Below are 19,493 nucleotides of genomic sequence, written 5' to 3'. Positions count from 1 at the left end.
CTTTCTGTTTCTGTGCCTTTGGGGAAGTGCTTTTTCTTGGTATTTTGGGAGTCAGGAAAAGAGCTATTGGTGTTCACATCCCTCAAAGCCTCAGGTAGGGCTGTGGCTTTTGACCAACGTAACGTCCGACCTTGTGGTCAGTTTCAAGCGCCTTCCACAGCTGTTGTGACAGAGTCCCATTCAACAGTGGAAGTGGAAATTTCAGCCTTGCCCTGTATTAATTCTGAAATCAAGGCTATTCTTCCCTTGCAAGGGCTGCCGGCACAACTTTCTTACCCCTTTTGTAAGTGTGGAAACGAGGCTTAGGGCAGCTCAGGGACTCCCGCGACTCCGTGCTGAGTTCTTCCTGCCAGCGTCGTTGGGGGTGGGGAAGGGGCGAAGAGGGCCTGCCTGGACTCTGGACATGACCCCCACCCCCCGCTTCGGGGGCTGAGAAATAGCCGAGTGACAGCCACCGGCGGAGGAACGGGGGAAAGGCAGCCAGGGGGCTGGAGGTGCGGCGCTGAAAGCCTGCCTTCTTGCAGAGGGGTGGGGGTCCAGGCGCCCGTCTGCGCACCAGGGGTGCAGGCATTTTAAAGGTTAACAGCACCCAAAGAAAATAGAAGTAGGAGGAGGAAGTGGGGCGCTGGGTCGCAGTGAGAGAAGGAAGCAGCTCGTCGGAGCTTCCCCTTTCTCCTCCTTCCCCGAAGCCCCCACCCCAAGCCTCCCTCCGGCTCCGCCCACCCGTCCTGCGGGGCCGAGGCCGCGCTTCCGCTCCCCGGGACCCGCCGCACCTGACTCGCGGGGGGTCGGTGGCGCTCGGGGCCCCTCCGGCCGCGGCCGCCCACCCGCGGGGGACTGTCCCTTCCAGGGCAGACGCGCTCCACGCTGGCGCCGCCCCTCCTGCGCTGCGCGGGGTCGGCCGGACTCGGGGGATGCGTGGGCCAGGCGCCCGCGCGCCCCGGCCGCCAGGTGGCGCTAGAGACCCGCCGGGCGCCCCGCCCCGCCCCGCCCCGCCCCGCCCCGGCGTGGCCCCGCCCCTGGCCCGCAGTCCGAGCGCAGCCGGGGCCGATGCGGGGACTCGCAGCGCGGCTCCTGCCCGGCGTCGTGGTCCCGACCGCACGCGAGCCGCGGGGAGTCGCCGCTGGAGAGGGGCTCGGCGCCCGGCGGGGACTGCAGGTGCGTGGCGGGGCGGGCGGAGCAGCGTGGCGACCGTCGGGGAGCAGTGGGCTCTGAGAGCGGCGGCCGCCGCGGTCGGGCTGGGCGGTCCTGCAGTGTCCCGGCCCCGGGGGCGCGGGGGTCCGCGCACCGGCCGTCCCCGTACTCCCGGAGACAGAAGGGGCGTCCCGGGGCGGGGGGGCCCTGCCGAACGCCGGGGCGGTGCGTGTGGCCGCGTCCTCCCGCCCCCTTCGAAGGCCGGCCCGAGTGGGGGTCAGGAGCCCGCGCCCCCTCCGCCTGGGGGCGGTCGTGGGGAGTGGTCGCGGGGAGCGTGGGCGTCGCCGCCAGGCCCCGGGCGTCGCGGAGGTGCCCAGGCGCCGGCCGCTCCTCTGGAGCACCGCTCGTCGGCGCGCGGCAGGAGCCGTGTTGACACCCGGGTGTCCCTGCGTGACTCCGCGGGTGCGTGTGTGCAGGTGTGTGTGCGCGTGCGCGCGCGCGCTGGCCCATCCCAGGCCCCGGGGTAAATAAGTGAGAGGTTCAGGTCAGTAGGAGGAAGGCGAGGGTTCAGGGGGAAAAGGAACGCGAGATGAAAGCAGCAGGATGTGGTATCGAGTGAGTTAACAAGCCTCTGCGCAGAGAGGAGGGGTGGGTTTAGGCGAAATGAGGGCTCAAAGTAGGCCAGGTCTGCCCGGAAGGCCCCTTCTGGATCGCCCTTCCCTTCCTCCCTCCCGTGGTCGCTGCATCTTCTCGTCCACACTCTTCCTCCTGCCCTGGACCACCTGGTAAGGCGCTGGTTCCCAGAGCTTGTTAAAGCACGCATTCCCCGGGCCCCAGGCCCAGCTTTGGGAAGGGGGGCGGGGGGGCGGGGGAGAGTCTGGAATCTGTATTTTTCTAAAATTTGGATAAGCTCCTTCAGTGATGCCCTGGACCCATTGCTGGGGAGCCCTGTGTGATGTGGAAAGGAGACTTGAGCGGCCGCAGGGGTCTTGCTGTGTGACCTTGAGCATCTTCTGTCCCTCCCCCAGCCCATTGCCCTATCTGTGAAATGGGCTCTAATAGTGCCCCCCCCCCGGGGGGCGGGGGCTGTGGGGAAATTCCATGAGAAAAGTGTGATGAGACTAGCTGCACATGGGAGCTGTTTCCTGCGCGTTTGCAGAACAGGAGTATGGAGATCAGGGGGCTTCCCTGCTTCCTCAGCTCCCCACCGTGGTGCGGGTCCAGGAAGACAAGAAGGTTTCCAATGGTCAAGCTCTCTTTTCCTGAATACCCTCTCTTTTCAGGATACCCTTCCTTGCTTTTTTTTTTTTTTTTAAAGATTTTATTTATTTGACAGAGAGAGAGACAGCGAGAGAGGGCACACAAGCAGGGGGAGTGGGAGAGGGAGAAGCTGGCTTCCTGCTGAGCAAGGAGCCAGATGTGGGACTCGATCCCAGGACCCTGGGATCATGACCTGAGCCGAAGGCAGACGCTTAACCGACTGAGCCACCCAGGCGCCCCCTTCCTTGCTTTTTGAAGCATAAGCTGCCAGGACTGGAGGGACAGGCAGGCTTGGGGTCACCGTATGCTGGGCCTCGTTGGGATTTTAAGCGTCATCTCCCCCACCTCCCTCCACACACCTCCAGCTTAAGAGGGAGATGATTATCTTCTCTCCCCGGGCTGTAATGGAAGCAGACCAACCTCGGCCTCCCCTTCCTCGTTCCCATGCTGCTCTCTTTGTTTCTTTCAGGAGGAATCGGTGGAAGCTAAGTGGTGGTACTGGGTGAAAAGCATGTTTGGGGTCACTGGAGGGGTAATGATGATGAGGCTCCCCACACTGATCAGGGGCCTCTGGCTGAGAAGTGGCAGAGGAGGAGAGCCAGAAGCCCCCAGTAGCCTCGTGGCTTGGACAGCCTAGAAGCCCCAGCTTGGATTCACCTAAGCTCTCCAGCTTTTGTTCCAAGAGGCTCACCCCAGTGGGCTGACCTAGCCGGCCCTGTGGGAGCCCCGTGAACCAAAAGTGTTGTTTGCCTCAGCTGTGGGTGGGCTGAAGGCCTGGATCAGCTTCTTAAGAGAGGAAGCTTCTAGAGGGGCCAGAGAGTGATGAGCAGTCCCTCAGGGGAGAGGGGCTAAGTTTGATTTTTGAGGCTCTGGCATAGATGTGTGTGGGAGGGAACGAAGGAAGGGTTACATCTGACTTGGGCCCAAAGGGAAGATGAGACGTCCCTAGAGCAACCACGTATGACATATTAGGATATTCCATAGATTTGAAGACATACATATTTTCACATTTTAACGACTCGGAAATCAAGATGCATCTATCATCTCTGGCATCTTACCGTTATAATAGACAACAATATTTCTTTCTTGGTGGCGCACAAAATAATGACTTTGGGGACATGAGTGGTGGCCCGCCACGGGTCTTTTCGGTTTGCTTCCAGGCTCGCGGCTGGGCTCTGGATAACGGGGGGTTTCAGTTAGGTGCCTTCTGGATAAGGGAGATAGAGCTGTAGCAAGGTGGAGGCTGGGGGCTGAGGGATAGGACGCAGTGGGTCACTGGTGACACAGAGCTGGCGCTGGGTCCTTCTTGGGTCTGGTGGGTCTACCAGTTGGGGGACTAGGCTCCAGCCTTATCCCAGCTCCCAGCTCAGCCTTGCTCCTGTTGCCATGGTCATGCAAGGCGACAGATCGAAGCAAGAGTTTTGACTGTGAACCCTTTGGAGCTGCCACCACTCCCTGGAGACGGCCCATACCCCTTGGCATGGCTAGCTGGGCCTCCCGCCAGCCAGCTCAGGGCCACTGTGCTGCTGTCCCTCCGGAAGCTTGGGCAAACCCCAGTGCCTTTGCACCTGCTATTCCTTCCCTCACCTTGCCATTCCCTTCCTCTACTGCCCAGTGGACTGTGACTCCATCCCCCCGCCCCCGCCGCCCCTGTTCAAACCTCATCATCTTTGAAGTCTTTTCCAACCACCCCCTCCCCACTCCCCGGCCCTGACCACTCCCCCTGTCAGCACACCTTGTGTGTCCTCCTGCATTAGCACTGACCACTCTGGCCTGCAGGGTCCGACCAGCAAAGTGTTGGCTTGCTCACCTGAGCCACCTGATGCTCTGTGTGGCTGTCCAGCTCTCACCATAACCCCCCCCAGCCAGGATGTCGGAGGCAAGAAATCCATGCAGGCCAACAGTGGGAGTTGCCGCCTGCAGGAGGGTGGGGTCAGGAGGGAGGGGTGTGCTTTTCATTTTCGTGTCCTCTGGAGTCTTCTAGCTGCTGTTGTTGACCTAGGCAAATGAGGCTGTGTGGTTTCCTTGTTGGGGGCAGGGGCTGGGGCGTGAGGGCTGAAGGCGGCGTCTGGGCTTCTGCCTCTCTTGGAGTTGGTTGGCCTTGTTTCTGCGGGTCTCCTGCGCCGCTAGGCATGTGACCTTGGTTGCATCCGCGCACGTCCCCGGGGGGTGTCCGTTCTCACCTGCGGGGAGGTGTGTAACAGGTGCTCTCTGCAGTCCCTTCCTGAGCTCCCGCCTTCCCTTCACTGGCTCAGCACTTTTCTACGGAACACCTTCCCTGTCCCGGGCACGTGCTGGGCTCCCTCCCTCCCTCCTGAGCAACACAGACAGTGTTCCTGCCCTCATGAGATTCGTCAGGCGGGCGAGACACTAGACCCACACACATCCCATTTCATCACACTGGTGAGATTTAGCGGGGGCCTGTGATTTTACACAAAGGGAGCTCCATATAGCTTGGAGGGTGAAGGAAAGGCTTCCCTAGCCAAATCCCATTCACGGTGAGACTTGAGAGATGCAAGACAGAAAGAAACAGCAATGCCGATCGTAGTAATCCCTGCCATTAGGCAGGTAGCTCGCCCAGTGTGTGGCATGGACCAGGGGCTCAGGCCCTTGGAGGCCATCAGTTCTATTAGTGGTGTTCCCCTTTTCCTCGGCACTGATCATCAGCAGGGAGCATGTGGGCTCCTGGCAGGAGGCCCCCAGCTTTGAAGGGACTCCCTGTGCCACACTGCTGAGCCTTCATTCTGTCCCTTTCCGGAGCAGCTGCCCTTACAGGGTTAAGAAATGCTGGTTTTCTATCATCTGGTCAATGCCCCCCCCCCCCCCCCCCCCCCCCACCACATCCTTCTCCATCCAGAGCTGTCCTCCCAGAACCACGAAGTCCGCGTGGGCACTTGGGGTCTGAGTGTCTGTGCCTGAATGGCCATGTGGTTGGGACTCTTGGCACGAGGCACATGGTCACAGAGCCACGTCCACACAGCTGGGCTGGGGCGGCCCACCTCCTCGGTGTGTTCTTCTGGGTTAGATCACGTCTGCACCTACAGCTCTTCCTTGATAATGGAGATGGTAGATTTTCTACCACCACCACCCCCCGCCCCGGGCAGAAAAAAGGCACACGTGTGCGTACACACATATACATGGTTTCTCTCCCTCTCTCTTTCAGAGTTTTGCATAAAAGGTCAGGGTTGGGACGCCTGGGTGGCTCAGTCAGTTAAGCGACTGTCTTCAGCTCAGGTCATGATCTCGGGGTCCTGGGATCGAGCCCCACGTCGGGCTCCTTGCTCAGCCGGCAGCCTGCTTCTCCCTCTGCCTGTCGCTCCCCCTGCTTGTGCTCTCTCTCTCTCTGACAAATAAATAGATAAAATCTTTAAAAAACAAAAAAAGTGTGTGTGGGGGGGTGGGCGCAGGGGATGAGCTCCCTGACCACTCACGGAGCCCCCATCCTCCATGCTTACGGTTTCTGGATTTCTCATCAAGTCTTGAATTCAGGCCATTTTCAAGATGACGTAAAAGCGTTACTTTTGCTCGTGGCGTCCTTACTAGAAACCCTCTGCTCCGTCCCAGCATTGCTCTTTCTTTGCCACAGATGCTCCCAGCTCCCCGAGCGCCCGGGGACCAGCCTGAGCCCAGGGCCTTGTATTTCTGATACAGGGGCCCAGTCAGGTGCCACATGTGAAGGAGGTTTTCTTCAGTTCCTCATGACGAAGGATTTTTAGAAGCATGAATGGAAGTGAAGTCTGTCGAATAGTTCTGTCGGCATCTTACCAGGAGATTCTTGCATCCTTTTTTGCCTTGCCATAGATTTATGTGACAGATGATATCTTTAGCTTCCTTGGATTGAGCCCGTCCTGCATTTCTAGAACAAACTCCGTTGGGTCAAGGCGTTTTATTCTTTAAAAGCGGTGCCAGGTTTGACGTGCTCGGAACCTCTTTCGGATTTTTCGCATCCTTTCTCGTAAGTAAGGTCGGCCCGCGTGTTGCTTTTCTGTCCTGCTGTTCTCGGGTGCTACCTCAGTGCTCCCCAGCTGGGCGTCCCCTTTAATTCTTGGCCTCCAGCAGTCAGCCACGAATTCCCACGAGTCCTTGCTTCCCACGCCCTTGGGCGACCGGATGGCCCCAGTTCGGCTCCAGGTGCTGCGTCTGGTGAGGATGCTGATAAACCACGTCATACACGACACAGGTCGCCAAGACGGTGATGACATCATGCCAAAGGACCCAAGAAGCAGAGAGGTTTTCCTCCTCTAAGAAGAAGAGGGCACCAGGGACAAGTGGTGTCTATCTCCAGATGTTTGAAGGGAAAAGGCGAAGGCTGCCTGCTCTGTGAGGATCATTCTCCAGGAAGGAAAAAACAGGACCTAAATAGGCCGCAAGCTTGCTACAAGGAAGATCGTGGACAAATTCAGAACAGATCAACAATGGACTGGGTGGCCTTGTGGTAATGAGTTCCCCGTTGGGGGAAGCATTCAGGGGAAATACATGTCATATGTAGACATGATTGTCGTGAGAATGGAGGCCACGGCTGCTCTATTCCCAGGTCTCTAGTTCTCCAAATCATAGTGGCCACGTCTGACTGGTTGTATACAAATCGGTTGTTCTGAGAACGGAATTTGAATTTAAGAAGTTCGGTGGCCTTGAATAAACAAATCCCGAAGCTGGCTGGTTCCCCCCGCCAAAACCCACAGCCTGTTCCTCTGGAGTGGGGGTGCTTTGGTGGTCAGAAAAGTGTTGCCATCCAGGGCAGGAGACCCCAGGACCCTCGCCCACATCCTGTGCTGGAGCGTGGGCTTTTGTGGGGGGCTCTCTTGTTCTTGGCTCCTTCCAGCCCCTGCTGAGGGACACGCATCGAGCCCCACTTTGAGGATCACCTTCCCGGGCGGCTATCCGAGACCCGCTATCAGGGCCAGCCTGCCCAACCTCCCGGTGGTGGACCTGGGGATTAATGGCCTCTTATTGTGGGGTTTTGGGAGCCAGTGTTTCATAGATCTTTGTGTTTTGCATTCACTTCTGTACTGACATCTCGGGAGTTGCGTTCTGAGAAGACAAAGTCAGAGTTTTCCTTGGCCTGCTATCGCGCTTGAGGGAACCCCGGGGCCTGCGGCCTGATGTTCAGACCACAGGGTGGGGGTGGGAGGTGACAGGTCCCCGTCCCAGCCTCTGTCCCCGGGTCGCCCGCTCATCCCTCCCAGCCCCTTCCCTCCTGGATCAGAGGGGCCCAGCCTGTAAGTTGCCCCATCTGCTCTCCGAGTGTGGACTTAGAGGAGCTGCTCCTTCCCTCATGGCACTTGTCTTAATGGCAGGACTCCTGGCGGCTGCCAGGTTCAGACCCCAGGGGCGCCATGCCTCCTGCCACCCAGCCCTCTGTCTATAGGACGGCTCCCTCCAAGGTCACTGGTGGCTCCGTAACAGCGAATTCCGGTGGCCTCCTCCTACCTGGTATGTCTCTTGGGGTTTCCCAGGCCTCCGATGCCCGCAGCTCCCCTGGGGCTTTCTCTCTTCCCGCCCACCCCTCCTCTTGCAGCCGTCCCGGGGTACGTCTCTGTCCCTGTCCCACACCCGCGTCTCCAAGCCCATGCCTGCCGTTTGCACCATTTCGACTTCAGCCCCTGTCGGGAGCCCGGCTCCTCACCCACAGAGCAGGCTTCCGCTGCGGACTTCCCCATTCTTGTCTCTGGTGACAACAGCCTCCCAGACGTGAAACCTTGGAGTCACCTCTGGGTCCTCCCTCCTTCTCCCCGCTCCCCAGCCATGTCATGGCGCCCCCTCGCCCGGGGTCCTGGCTTCTCTCACTTCCCCACCGCGCCTGCTGCTCGCCATTCAGCTTTTGTCACCGTGAGCCCGGCCGGCGGCCTTCCTTGCTTCGGCAGCAGGCTCTTCCTGCGAAAACCCCTTTGTCACCGTGCTCGGAAGCTTCTGGAAGCCTCTGGTGACGCCCTGCCTCCCAGGGAAAGCCCAGAGTCCTTGGCTTCCCATTCAGGTGTCAACGCCGAGTCCGGCTCTTGGAGTCTTTTCCCCGAGAAAAGACCCCTCCTCCAGCCAGGCTGCCTGCCTCAGTTTCTCCAGGACCTAACATGTGCTCTTGCCTCTCTTCTCCCTGCTCCCGATGAGGAGACTCCCCAACCGTCGTGTTCAGCCCCTTCTCCCCAATGCCCAGCGGGGCCAGACTTTGGCGGCGCTCAGTCCGTGTTGGCCGGTTGAGCCTCCATAGGGAGGAAGCCCGGGGCCCCAGCCTCGGATGGCAGGTGATTGACCTGCCATCCGAGATCTCGCGGGGTTCAGTCCTCCCCCAGCTCAGGAACTGCACCCTCCAGGCACCTCAGTGGATTCTGTGGGCATCCGAAGGAGCACCAAAATCCTGTGTCTTTGCCTTCCTGGACAGGACAAGGCACATGTCTCCCCCTCCCCATCGTGGGGTCCCTCCAGGCCCCAGGGGCCCCTGGCCAATTCCACATGCTGAGACCCCACTCCTGGGGAACCCTCGTGCCACCCTCCAGGTGAGTCAGCTTTAAGACGAGCAGTTCTGTAAGTCTGACGGTGGGGAAGCCCGGGGCAGCCGGCCCCAAACAAGTCACTCCCAGACCGATGGCCGCTTCTATACAGGGACCTGGGGAAGTAAAGTGTCTGTTTGCAACACAATGTTTACAAGGCAGAGGGGCTTCCTGTCCTGCCTACCCGGCAGGCTGTGGGGCAATCAGGAGCCGTGTTTTTAGGCGGGAGCGGGACAAAGAAATGCTTGGAGGATTTCTGGGGATTCTGCAAACATCCCCAGGGGTGCCCGGCCATGCTGACCCTGGGGGAGGCCAAGGGAGGCATAGAACTCCCTTGGGAGTTTTTAAATTGGGAGAAAGTAAAGTACTACCATTAAGTATTGTTAGTTTGCATATTGTCCTTTCCAGCTTACAAAGCATTGTTCCCGAACGTGGCGCTGTTAGTCAAGTGGGCACCCTTTAGAGCAAAGGGAGATTCCCTTCGGTCACTCCCAAGCAGGGCGATGGGCCAGGGTAAGCGTGGATGAGGTTTGGGTTTTTTTTCCCCTTCCTTCCCCCACCTTTTGAATGGGAGTAATGTTTTGGAGAGGAAAGAGGGCTTTCTGGGAAGGAGAGAGCACTGGGAAAGATTACCTAGGAGAGAGAACCCTCTCATCCTGATTCCTCCAGCATAGACAGTGACACCATTCTCTGTGCCCCCTGAGAAACGGGCCGAGGGGGCTGAGCCTGGCTTCCCCACCTCCTCCAACATCTGTGGCAGTGGCCCTGGGCTCCCCCTGGCAGCCTGGGACCACCCATAGAAGAGCACGAGCTTGTGTCCAGGATCCCCTGCTATCCCTGCGACCCGACAGCAGCGTCTGGACGGGTCTGGTAAAGCACCTTGGGCTCTCGTGGCCCTGGGGACAGGAATACTCTAGGGTTCCCTCTGTAGCAAGCGGGTGATCTAAAGATGGGGCTCACCGTCGCCACCTGACTTTTCACGCCCCGAGGTGGTTTTCTGCGGTGAATTCTTCCTCTGAACCCGTTAGAGAAAGGTAGAGATGAGCTGCCCAGCTGCAGGGCAGAAGTGCAGAGGATTCCTGTGACGTCACATCAGCCTGCGGGTCCTGGTGTGGTAATATTGGTTTGGGTACAAGGTGCTCTGAGATGCAGAGGAAGGACAAAAAGCAAGGGCATGACTTTTTAAAGAGATTGGTCATAAAACCCCTTACGTTAGGCAGAAGTTGGCTGAGGGAGGTGATTTGAGGAGGTGGCCTTGGGGAAGGACTGGCCTTGGGTGGCATCCAGAAAACACATTTCTGAGCTAGTGATGCTAAGGAGCTCAGGCCTATGGCGTGCAATCTGTGTGGGGTTGGGAGAGGAGGCTGTTCTAGAAGGTTCCCGAGTCAGCTGGAAAAACAAGGTGCTGGGGACTTGTGGGAGTTGGCAGAAGCGAGCCTTCGAGACTGTATGGCCATGTGTTGGAGGCCATGGATAAAGAAGGAGGTGCCACCCATTCTTCATTCTCCTGTTCTCCTGCCTCTGGCCCAAGGCAGCCTGCTGTCATGGTCCAGCATCATCCCGAGGTGGATGGAGAATGCCCCTTCTTGGACCAACACTCTGTTCTGCTGGCTCCCCATCAAGGCTCCTGTATGGGGACTGTTAAAGAGATTGGGTTGGGGGCGCCTGGGTGGCTCAGATGGTTAAGCGTCTGCCTTCGGCTCAGGTCATGATCCCAGGGTCCTGGGATCGAGTCCCGCATCGGGCTCTCTGCTCCTTGGGAGCCTGCTTCTCCCTCTGCCTCTCTCTCTCTGTCTCTCATGAATAAATAAATAAAATCTTAAAAAAAAAAAAAAAAGAGATTGGGTTGGTACAGTCCCACCTCGGGTCCAGAGCTCAACTCCTCAGAGTCCAGTTTCCCCCCTTCTCCTCCCCATTCAGTGTTTTTGAAGATCAGGGATTACTTCTCACTGCCTGTTACTCCTACAACCTGCCTAGTGGATGGAGGCGGCAACAGACTTTTTTTTAAATAAAGACTTAATTCTTTTTTTTTTTAAAGATTTTATTTATTTGACACAGAGGGACACAGTGAGAGAGGGAACACAAGCAGGGGGAGCGGGAGAGGGAGAAGCAGGCTTCCCGCGGAGCAGGGAGCCTGATGTGGGGCTCGATCCCAGGACCCTGGGACCATGACCCGAGCAGAAGGCAGACGCTTAAAGACAGCCACCCAGGCGCCCCTAAAGACTTAATTCTTGAGAGCAATTTCAGGTTTGCAACAAAATTGGGAGGAAGGTGCAGAGGTTTCCTGTACACGTCCCCTCCCTCCAACACATGCAGAGCCTCCTTTGTTCTCAGCATCATCCACCAGAATGGTACATTTTTAACCAAGGATGAACCTATATTGACACATCATAGTCACGCCGAATGCATAGTTTACCTCAGGGTTCACGCCTGCTGTTGGGCATTCTGTGAGTTTTGGTAAACGTATAGTGACCCATAGCCGTTGTTGTAATATTATACAGAGCATTTTGAATGTCCTAGAATTCCTCTGTGCCCTGCCCGTTCCTTTCTTCTGTTTCCGCCACCCTGGGCAATCACTGATCTTTATTGTCTTCATAGCTTTGCCTTGGGGACGTAATTGTTCACAAAACTATGCGATCTTGTTTCAGGAAGACAAGCTCTGTTAATGCCTAGACTGTATTTGCGTGGTCCCGGCTACCCAACCAGCAGGAGATTATCTCGAATTCAGTTATCAAAACTGTCCCTCTCGACTTGAATTGCTTCAGTACTAGCTGGCCAACCCAGTTCACTCCAAAGGATGTCTGACCTTTACATAAGCCAGTCCCTGCTCCTGCACCCCCAGAGTGGGATACACGGAGGTGGGCTCGCCGTAGAGAAGCTGCATGCTGCTTTTCTGGGAGTATGACTTCATCTTCTGTGGTGTGTCTCCTTAAAGGGGAATGTGGGGGCACGCTCTGTGGTCTCTAAGGTCAGATCATAAAACCTACTCCACCAGTTTGGGGAAAATCCTACCAGCTGTATCAAAATGACATAGTAAGAACCCAAACAAAAATCTAATTTTGCTTCTTAGTCAACTCAGTATTGACTGAACTGTATTGCATCAGACGTAAAGAAGACGGCTTCGTAGGTTGGGAACCTGTGCTCCTTCTATCTTGATCTGCCTGCCTGAACATGTGGCTTTCATCTTGTGGTGCAGAATGGCTGCCTAGGAATGGCCATCATATCTGCATTCCAGCTAGCAAGAGGAGGAAAGAGAAGGAAGGAGGCATGCCTCTTCCTTTCAAAGGCATGATGTGGAAATTGCACTCATCAATATCTACCTCTATTCTGATGGCCAGAGGATAGCCACATGGCCACACTTGACTACAAGACAATCTGGGAAATGTAATCTAAGATTTCTAAACATTATATTATTATAGAAGAAAGGAGAATGGATGTAGGAGGACAATTAGGAGAGTCTCATCCACGTTTGGACTCCACTAGTCTGAGGTCTTTCTGAATCCTCACTGTCATACAAAGGTTCTTTATCCCTTCTGATGTGTGACAAGTGTGCTTTCTGAGCTCTGTTGGAAACCCTTAAAATACAGATGGCATTCTCTATCGAAAGCTGGGATCCACCCTAATGTCCGTCTACAGTTGAAGGGTAGACACAACATGGCATACACATGCGATGGAATATTATTTAGCCTCAAAAAGGAGTAAAATTCTGACATGTTCCAATATAGATGAACCCTAAAGACTTTATGTGACGCGAAATGAGCCAGCTGCAAAAGGACAAATACGGCATGGTTCCCTGTATATGAGAAACCCAGAGTTGTCAAACTCATAGGGACAGCAAGAAGACCAGTGATTACCAGGGGCTGGGGAATAGGAAGAGGGGCTTCGGGAGTTAGCATTTCTTGGGTGTGGAGTGTCAGTTCGGGAAGATAAAGAAGTTCTGGAGATGGATGGTGGTGGTGCCTATGCAGCAATGTGAATGTTCTTAATGCCACTGAGCTGTGTATTGAAAAATGGCATGCTTTAAAGGGCCAAAAGCTGAGTTCTGATGAAGATCCTCGACATCCTTTTAGCTGACACCCTTTAGCTGACACCACTATTAAGCCAGCGGTGAATCCCTCTGTCTGTGTCCTTCTTCAGCTCTCACTTTTCCACGTTCTCATGAGGCTCTAGCAGGACTCGCTCAAATCCAGAGATGCTATTTTCGTGCATTTTCTTGTATTACTGTTCATGAGGCCATTCCAGCCCCTGGTGACCCCCGGGTCCTTTCATGAGCGTTCTCAAACTGCTTTTAATGGCATACAGAGAACTCTGCCAGGGTTCTGGCCGGCTCAGAGACTGTAGCTCCCAAGATTCTACGCTTTTGATATCCTCTAAAATTGAGACAGCCCTTTCTAGTGTCCGTCTCTGTCTTTGTCTGTCTGTCTCGCTCTCCAGATTTCTCTTGTACCTCTTTCATTTACTCCAATTCTTCAAAGATGATCAGTAGCAGTCCCCTTTCATAAACTCTGGTTTCCTTATGACTTGGGGATGTATTTATGCTCATCTGCAATTCTCAGCTCCTTTTAAGCAGCAAACTCTCTATTTGACTTCAGAGCCCTCTGGGGCGGCTGTCTGTCCCCTGGTTTCCCCCTCACCCCCTTGTCGGTGTGATCTTCTGAATCCCAAGGCTGATGTGTTATGCGCCGGTTGAAAGTTCAGCAATGGCCACACAAGGCTCTTGAATAAACCCTTAACACTTAGCCTGCTATCCAAGGCCATTCCCTTCTGCCACCCCAGCCCATGAAGCAAAATTTCCCAGTGCGCCCTGTGTCATACTTTATCCTACAGTGGAGCTGATCACCTGCCCTTCCCTAAAGGAATCATGCTTTCTCATGCCTGTTGCCTCTGTCCATCTTCCCACCACCGTGCCTGAATCCCACCTCCGTCCATCTTCCCACCACTGAGCCTGAATCCCACCTCTATCCTCTTCCCACTGCTGTGCCTGAATCCCACCTCTGTCCATCTTCCCACTGCTGTGCCTGAATCCCACCTCCGTCCATCTTCCCACCACTGAGCCTGCATCCCACCTCTGTCCATCTTCACATCACTGAGCCTGAATCCCACCTCTGTCCATCTTCCCACTGCTGTGCCTGAATCCCAGGGCAGTTGTTCCTTCCTGAAGAATTATCTTGGGAATTACCCTCTCAGAGAAGCATTGCTAATTGACCTTCTCCCTCTTCCAAGTTCCTATTGCACTGCATATTAACCTTCACTGGATGCCTCACCCCTTAGGTACAATCCAGTTCGAATAGTGCTGCTCTGAAGTTCGCGGTGTGTGTCCTTTGAGTAAAAGTCTGGGAGTGGAAGCGCTGTGTCGTGGGCCATGCACAGGTTGCACTTGAGTGGGTACTGCTAACTGGTTGTCCTGGTTTGCACCCCCCCCACACCTGCAGCCGTGAGGGTTCACGGTGCTTCACATCCTCACAAACAGGGTTTTCTATGTTTTTCATTTTGGCCATTCTGGTGGGTGTGTGGTGGTATTATATCGTGGTTTGAATTTGCATTTCCCTTATGACTAATGAAATTGAGCACCTTTTCATGTTTATTGGCCATTTGGAGAGCCTCTTTCATGAAAGATGTATTCAAGTCTTTTGCCTGTTTTTCTAGTGATTTCTCTCTGGTTCGTATTTGTCATTGGTGGTGGTGGTGGTCCTGTCACTATGCGTGGTGACCTTTGAGGATCCCATCTTCCCATCTGATCGTGAGCTCCTTGAGATTTCTGGACCCCCAGTGCCTACTAAGACCCTCCAATAGTAGACCCTGAATACATGCTCGCTGTTGGTTAAATAAACCCTCTCTGATCCATACTTTCCAGTAGGATGACCATTCTCTTTGAGAAAGAGTGATGGAGGAAGTAGGCGGTAGAGCGGTTCTGCTTTCTCTAGAGCATCTGTAACTATGGCTTCACCTGCCCGGAGTGGCTAGCCTTATCCCCAGGCTTGAGTTCTGAAAATAACTCTACAGGACCTTTTTGGGTCCTTGGTGCTTTTCTCAAGCCTTCCTTTCCTGACACGCTCACTCCTCCTTTGTGTCCATTCTCTTTCGGGGACCTCCCTTCTGTCTTTGCCATACGTCCCAGGAATCATGCTTCCAAGACATCAGATGTTTAGAGGAACACAGTTTATCAGATGGCTTGATTTTAACCCAAGGAAACCTTCCAGCTGCTGTCCAGGTGAAGCATGCCACCATCCCGAAGCCTTGCTGCGGATCAACCTGAAGATTCATCTGAGAAAAGCAGCATCCTTACCTCAGTCAGGCGAGGTGTGCGTGGTCCCATATCCATCTCTCTTCTTTTCTTCTTTTGTCATCCTTGAAATCTCTTTACTGTTCCCTCATTCATTCGTTATGCACTCATTCATCCAGCAAATATGTGCGAGGCACTCTTCTAAGCCCTTGTGGAGCTTACATTCTAATGGGGCTGGAGGAAAAGGATGGGCAGCACATATGATAAATAATAAGTAACATGTACAGTGTGTCCGTTGGTAGTAAGGGGTGGGAAAAATAAAGCAGGGTGTGCCAGAGGTAGGGTTTGCCAGAAGCCCTCCTTGAGAACATAACGTAAAGACTGGAAAGAGGCGAGGGAGTGAACCTAGAAGACATCTGGGAGAAGAGCAACTCCAGGCAAAGGGAACAGCAAGTGCAAAGGTCCTGAGGCAGGAGCGCACCTGGTGTGTTGGCTGTGGTCATTCTAGTCCCCAGGAGGTGACACCTTCCAGGGTGGCGTCAGCAGATCTCAGTATCTGAAATGAAGGGTGGTGTATTAGTCATGTTTGTATCTACCACAGCATCGAGCAAAATATCTTGTGGACATATTCACTCGATAAGGGAAGTTCTTCTTTGAGTATATGAATTTAGGTTGGACACCCTCTTATGGGCTTCCTCCTATCGTGGCAACCTCTAGCTGGCTAGTCAGATCTATTACTCAACCGCTCCGAGCGCCAAGTGTAAGGCTTCCAGCAAATGAGGCAGGAGCTGCTCTGCCTGATGACCCAGCTTGGGAAGCCACACGCTGTTGCGTCTGCTGTCACCAGTTGGTCAAAACAGTCACAAGCCCGCTCAGGCTCCACGTCTTGATGGGCAAGGGGCACGGCTGCACCGTGGAAGAGGCTATGGGATGAGAGATGGGGCGACCCCATCTTGGGAAAATACAGCCTCGTCACCTACCTTCTGTTTTCCCTGGGGAAGAATTCTCATTTTGTGTTGTCATGGGGTTGTGGAGGGTTTTCGGATAATTGCCGGGCAGCCCGGCCAGCATAAACTCCCAGTGGAAGGTGGTTGCTGAGCCCAGCGTCCTCCCTCCTCCCACGCCTGCCCACCCTCCTGCCCCAGGGATGAGCCGCCCTCCCACCCCCCAGGTGTGGGGATGGTGGGGAGTCAGGCACAGAGCTTGTGCTCTGCAAAGTATGTACACGCCTGGGGCGCAGCAGGCAAACCTTGTCGTTATTTTTTTGCTCGGTGTGATAATGGTATCTTCAGGTTGGAGAACGCCCTTGTTCTTAAGGGGTGCGTGCTCAGGTGTTGGATTGAACCATATGCACTTGCTGATACTCACTCCTGTTTGATACAGTTCAATCTAACATTTAATAGTGATTTGTCATGGTATCGCAACCAACAGCTTGCTTTCAAATGGTTTAGCGCGCGTGTGTGTTGTCAACCTAAGGATTACTCTGCCCACTGGCTTAGCAGCCAAATAGGGGTGAGGCTGAAAGCAGATAGAGGTGGGACACCTCTGCCTTCCTTCCATCCATGACTCCCACCCACAGCCTGCCTCTGACCCAAGCCCCGGCTGCTGGGGGGGGGCTCACTGCGCCTGCAGGCCCATAGGACTTGCCCCCAGCCTGAATGGGTGATGCGAGGTTGTTCAGTGTCTGTGCGTAGAGACCCCCTCCCTGCCCTGGCATCGCTGGCAGGGAAGGAGGCATCTATCTGCTCAGGGCCTGGGGCATCAGCTGTGGGTGAAGCACGGGAGTGCGCAGAGGAACCGCTGAAGGAGGCTCTGGTTAAGGATGAGGAGGGAAGAGGGCTGGGGCAGGGGAAGGGGTGCAGAGGGGGGCTCTCCAGGGGCAGCTGGATTTTCCTGGAAGGGTGGGCAGGTAGGAGCAGGGTACGCTTCCCGGGGAGGTGAGAAGGGGGCTGATCCTCTGCCCAGCTCCAGGGTCTGCTCTTCCGTCCAGGGGAGGTTTTGAAAGAGCCCAGGACCCTTTGTGTGTGTGTGGGGGGGGGCACTTGCGAAAAGCCCCTGGGTGCCTCGCCCTCCTCTAGGGGAAACCTGGCCCCACAGGGTCTCCCCGAACCCCCCGCACCACCAGCCTGGAAATTCTCAGAGAAATCAGGCCTGGGGAAGCCCCCCTACGTAACCCCCCCGCCCCCGGAAGGGTCTGCAAGGGGTCTTCCTGCAGAGAGGGCTCCCCAGCGCTCATGGCCCTGAGCCCCTGTGCACCCTGGAGCTGCAGACCTCTCTGTCGGCCACATCCTGTGCCCCGGGGTGCGCGGGGCACGGGGCGCTCTCGAAGCACAGGCCAGATGTGCAAATTCTGCGGCTGTGCCCGGGGCCGAGCGCAGCACGGCTTGCTTTTCTTGGAAATCATTGGTGATTTGTTAGAAAAACAGGAAACACTGGGGCTGCTGGTGTGCATTTTGACTTTTCTGTTTTTGTTTTTGAACTTCTTTCATCTGTCCCCAGGCCCAGGACGTTTTAAGGGTATTTCTGGTCAACCCTGGCCTTTAAGCCCCCTCTTCACCATGCCTCCCCCTGCTGCCTATCCTCTCTCTCTCTCTGTCTGTCCCTCTTGCCTTGTGCCCCCTTCTCCCCCACCCCCAATCACTGCTGTGGGGGGCAGGGAGGTCTCCAGAGCCATGGAAACAGGTGTTGCATCCTGGTGATGCCGTCACTTGGTGATGCAGGGGCATGTGCTTTTGTGGAGTCGGGCTTCCCTGCACCTGTCCCCCTGCCCCGTCTGCGGTCCCCCTGACCTTTATCACCGTGGTTAGACGGGAAGCAAAGTAGTCTCTGTGCACCGGGACTACTGCAGCTGGGGCCACTGTCCCCTTGCTGGGGGACGGAGGTGGGTGGCGTAGGTGGGAAGGGAAATGCTTCATCCCTCCTGGGTCAGACTGGAGCTGGAAGGGCCCTCAGAAGGCACTTTTTCTGTGGAGACACTGAGGCCAAGACAGAGAGGACTCTGCACAAGGCCCCAGTTGGGGTGCCTTGACCTTAGAGGAAGAACGGGAAGGGGCTGAAGAGGTCTGGGTCCAAGCTCTGGCTCTGCCCCAAACCATCCCCTCCCTGGCTATGTCTCAGAACAGCAGGAGGTGTGCAGTTGGGGGAGGGGAAGCTGTGGTCGTTTTGTGCACTGAGCATGTAGTAGAAGGCCAGAAAGCCCCCCTTTGGTGTTCACCACTTGGTGAGTTTCCCCTGGGTCTCATCTTGCTAGGGGGTGAACTCTGAACATGCCTGATGGTTCGTTTGGGGCTGTATTCAGGGATTTTTGTTGTCCATCCCCCACCCCATAATGGGCCACCCCATATGGAGAGGCCCATCTCCCATTTTATGGATGAAGAAACTGAGGTCCACAGAGGTTATGTGGCTTAACTCACTGTTCTCTGTTAACCCAAGCAGCCCCCCAGGAAGCGGGAGGGCAGTGGCTCTCTGCCCAGGGAATTGCTGTGCCCCCAGGGCCCCCCTTGCTGGGCTCTGCCCTGGGTTTTCATTCAGTATCTCTGTACCACACATTTAGCTGGGGCCTCCCCCTCTCCCGGGGGACCTGTGCTTAGGGACTGCCCTTCTGAAGTCATATAAGAAGTCTGATATGAGAGATTAGAAACTCCCCAAACCTCTCCAGGGTGTTATTTTAAGAAGGCATTAAACTGTCTTGAGAGAGCTAGGACAGGTAAGACTAAGAATAAGATGGGAACCAGCAGGGGAAATGGAAACACTATTTAGGGCCCTTCCCAGAGGAGAAGGGGATTTGAGGAGTTCCAGACTAGGGAAGGAGGGTGAGCAGGAAGATGACCCCTCCTCACAGCAGGACTCCTGAATACGGTGATCTCCCTGCCCACATGCCTGTTCCTCTGGGTCACACAGCTTCTGGGGAGCAACGGCTCTTACCCAGGGGGTCCAAGAACTTGCGTGGGAAACCTGCACCATCTTGGTTGTCACCCTCCTCTAACTGAATGAAGCTCAGTGTTTCTTCCATTATGAACGCAAACAACAAGCCACAGTCATATTAGTAGTGCCTGTGACTTGGTCCCCAGTAGAAATCCAGGTGTGGTCCTATCACTTTGCATGTCATGTTGGGAGCATCTCAAATGTCATTTATGCTTTTGACTACTTTCAAGTGATAATAGTGCTTAGATGGCTGCTGGATTTTGTTATTTCATGTGTTGATGAGGAGAACATAAATGACCGTTTCACAAGGTTGATTATTACAACAAACTAGTAGACTGCCAATTTATTGTAATAATCAGTATTTCAGTGTAATTCATTTCCTTTGCTGTCCCATGTATTTTGTTCTGTGCATTTGAAACATTATTCTGAAGAAGGGTCTGTAGACTTCAGATCTAGGGCATAAAAAG

The 19,493-nt window shown here is 55.2% G+C and overlaps 1 protein-coding gene across 4 annotated transcripts in view; it reads left to right on the top strand.

Moving 5' to 3' along the window:
- The first annotated feature begins 885 nt into the window (after nt 1-885).
- Nucleotides 886-19,493, top strand: part of PIK3R5 (phosphoinositide-3-kinase regulatory subunit 5) — a 63,853-nt gene continuing 45,245 nt past the window's right edge. For 2 of the 4 annotated variants that reach the window (XM_021694745.2, XM_021694744.2), the window contains exon 1: nt 886-1,158. In XM_021694745.2, the coding sequence (XP_021550420.1) occupies nt 915-1,158 (244 nt within the window). In that variant the 5' untranslated portion in view covers nt 886-914. Of the gene's footprint in view, nt 1,159-8,811; nt 8,886-19,493 lie in introns of those variants that run through there. The other 2 variants (XM_021694750.2, XM_021694749.2) reach the window with 2 other exon arrangements.

The sequence above is a fragment of the Neomonachus schauinslandi genome, chromosome 15 (genome assembly GCF_002201575.2).
Source record: "Neomonachus schauinslandi chromosome 15, ASM220157v2, whole genome shotgun sequence".
Classification (NCBI taxonomy): domain Eukaryota; kingdom Metazoa; phylum Chordata; class Mammalia; order Carnivora; family Phocidae; genus Neomonachus; species Neomonachus schauinslandi.
This window is presented reverse-complemented; position numbering and strand designations above follow the sequence as displayed.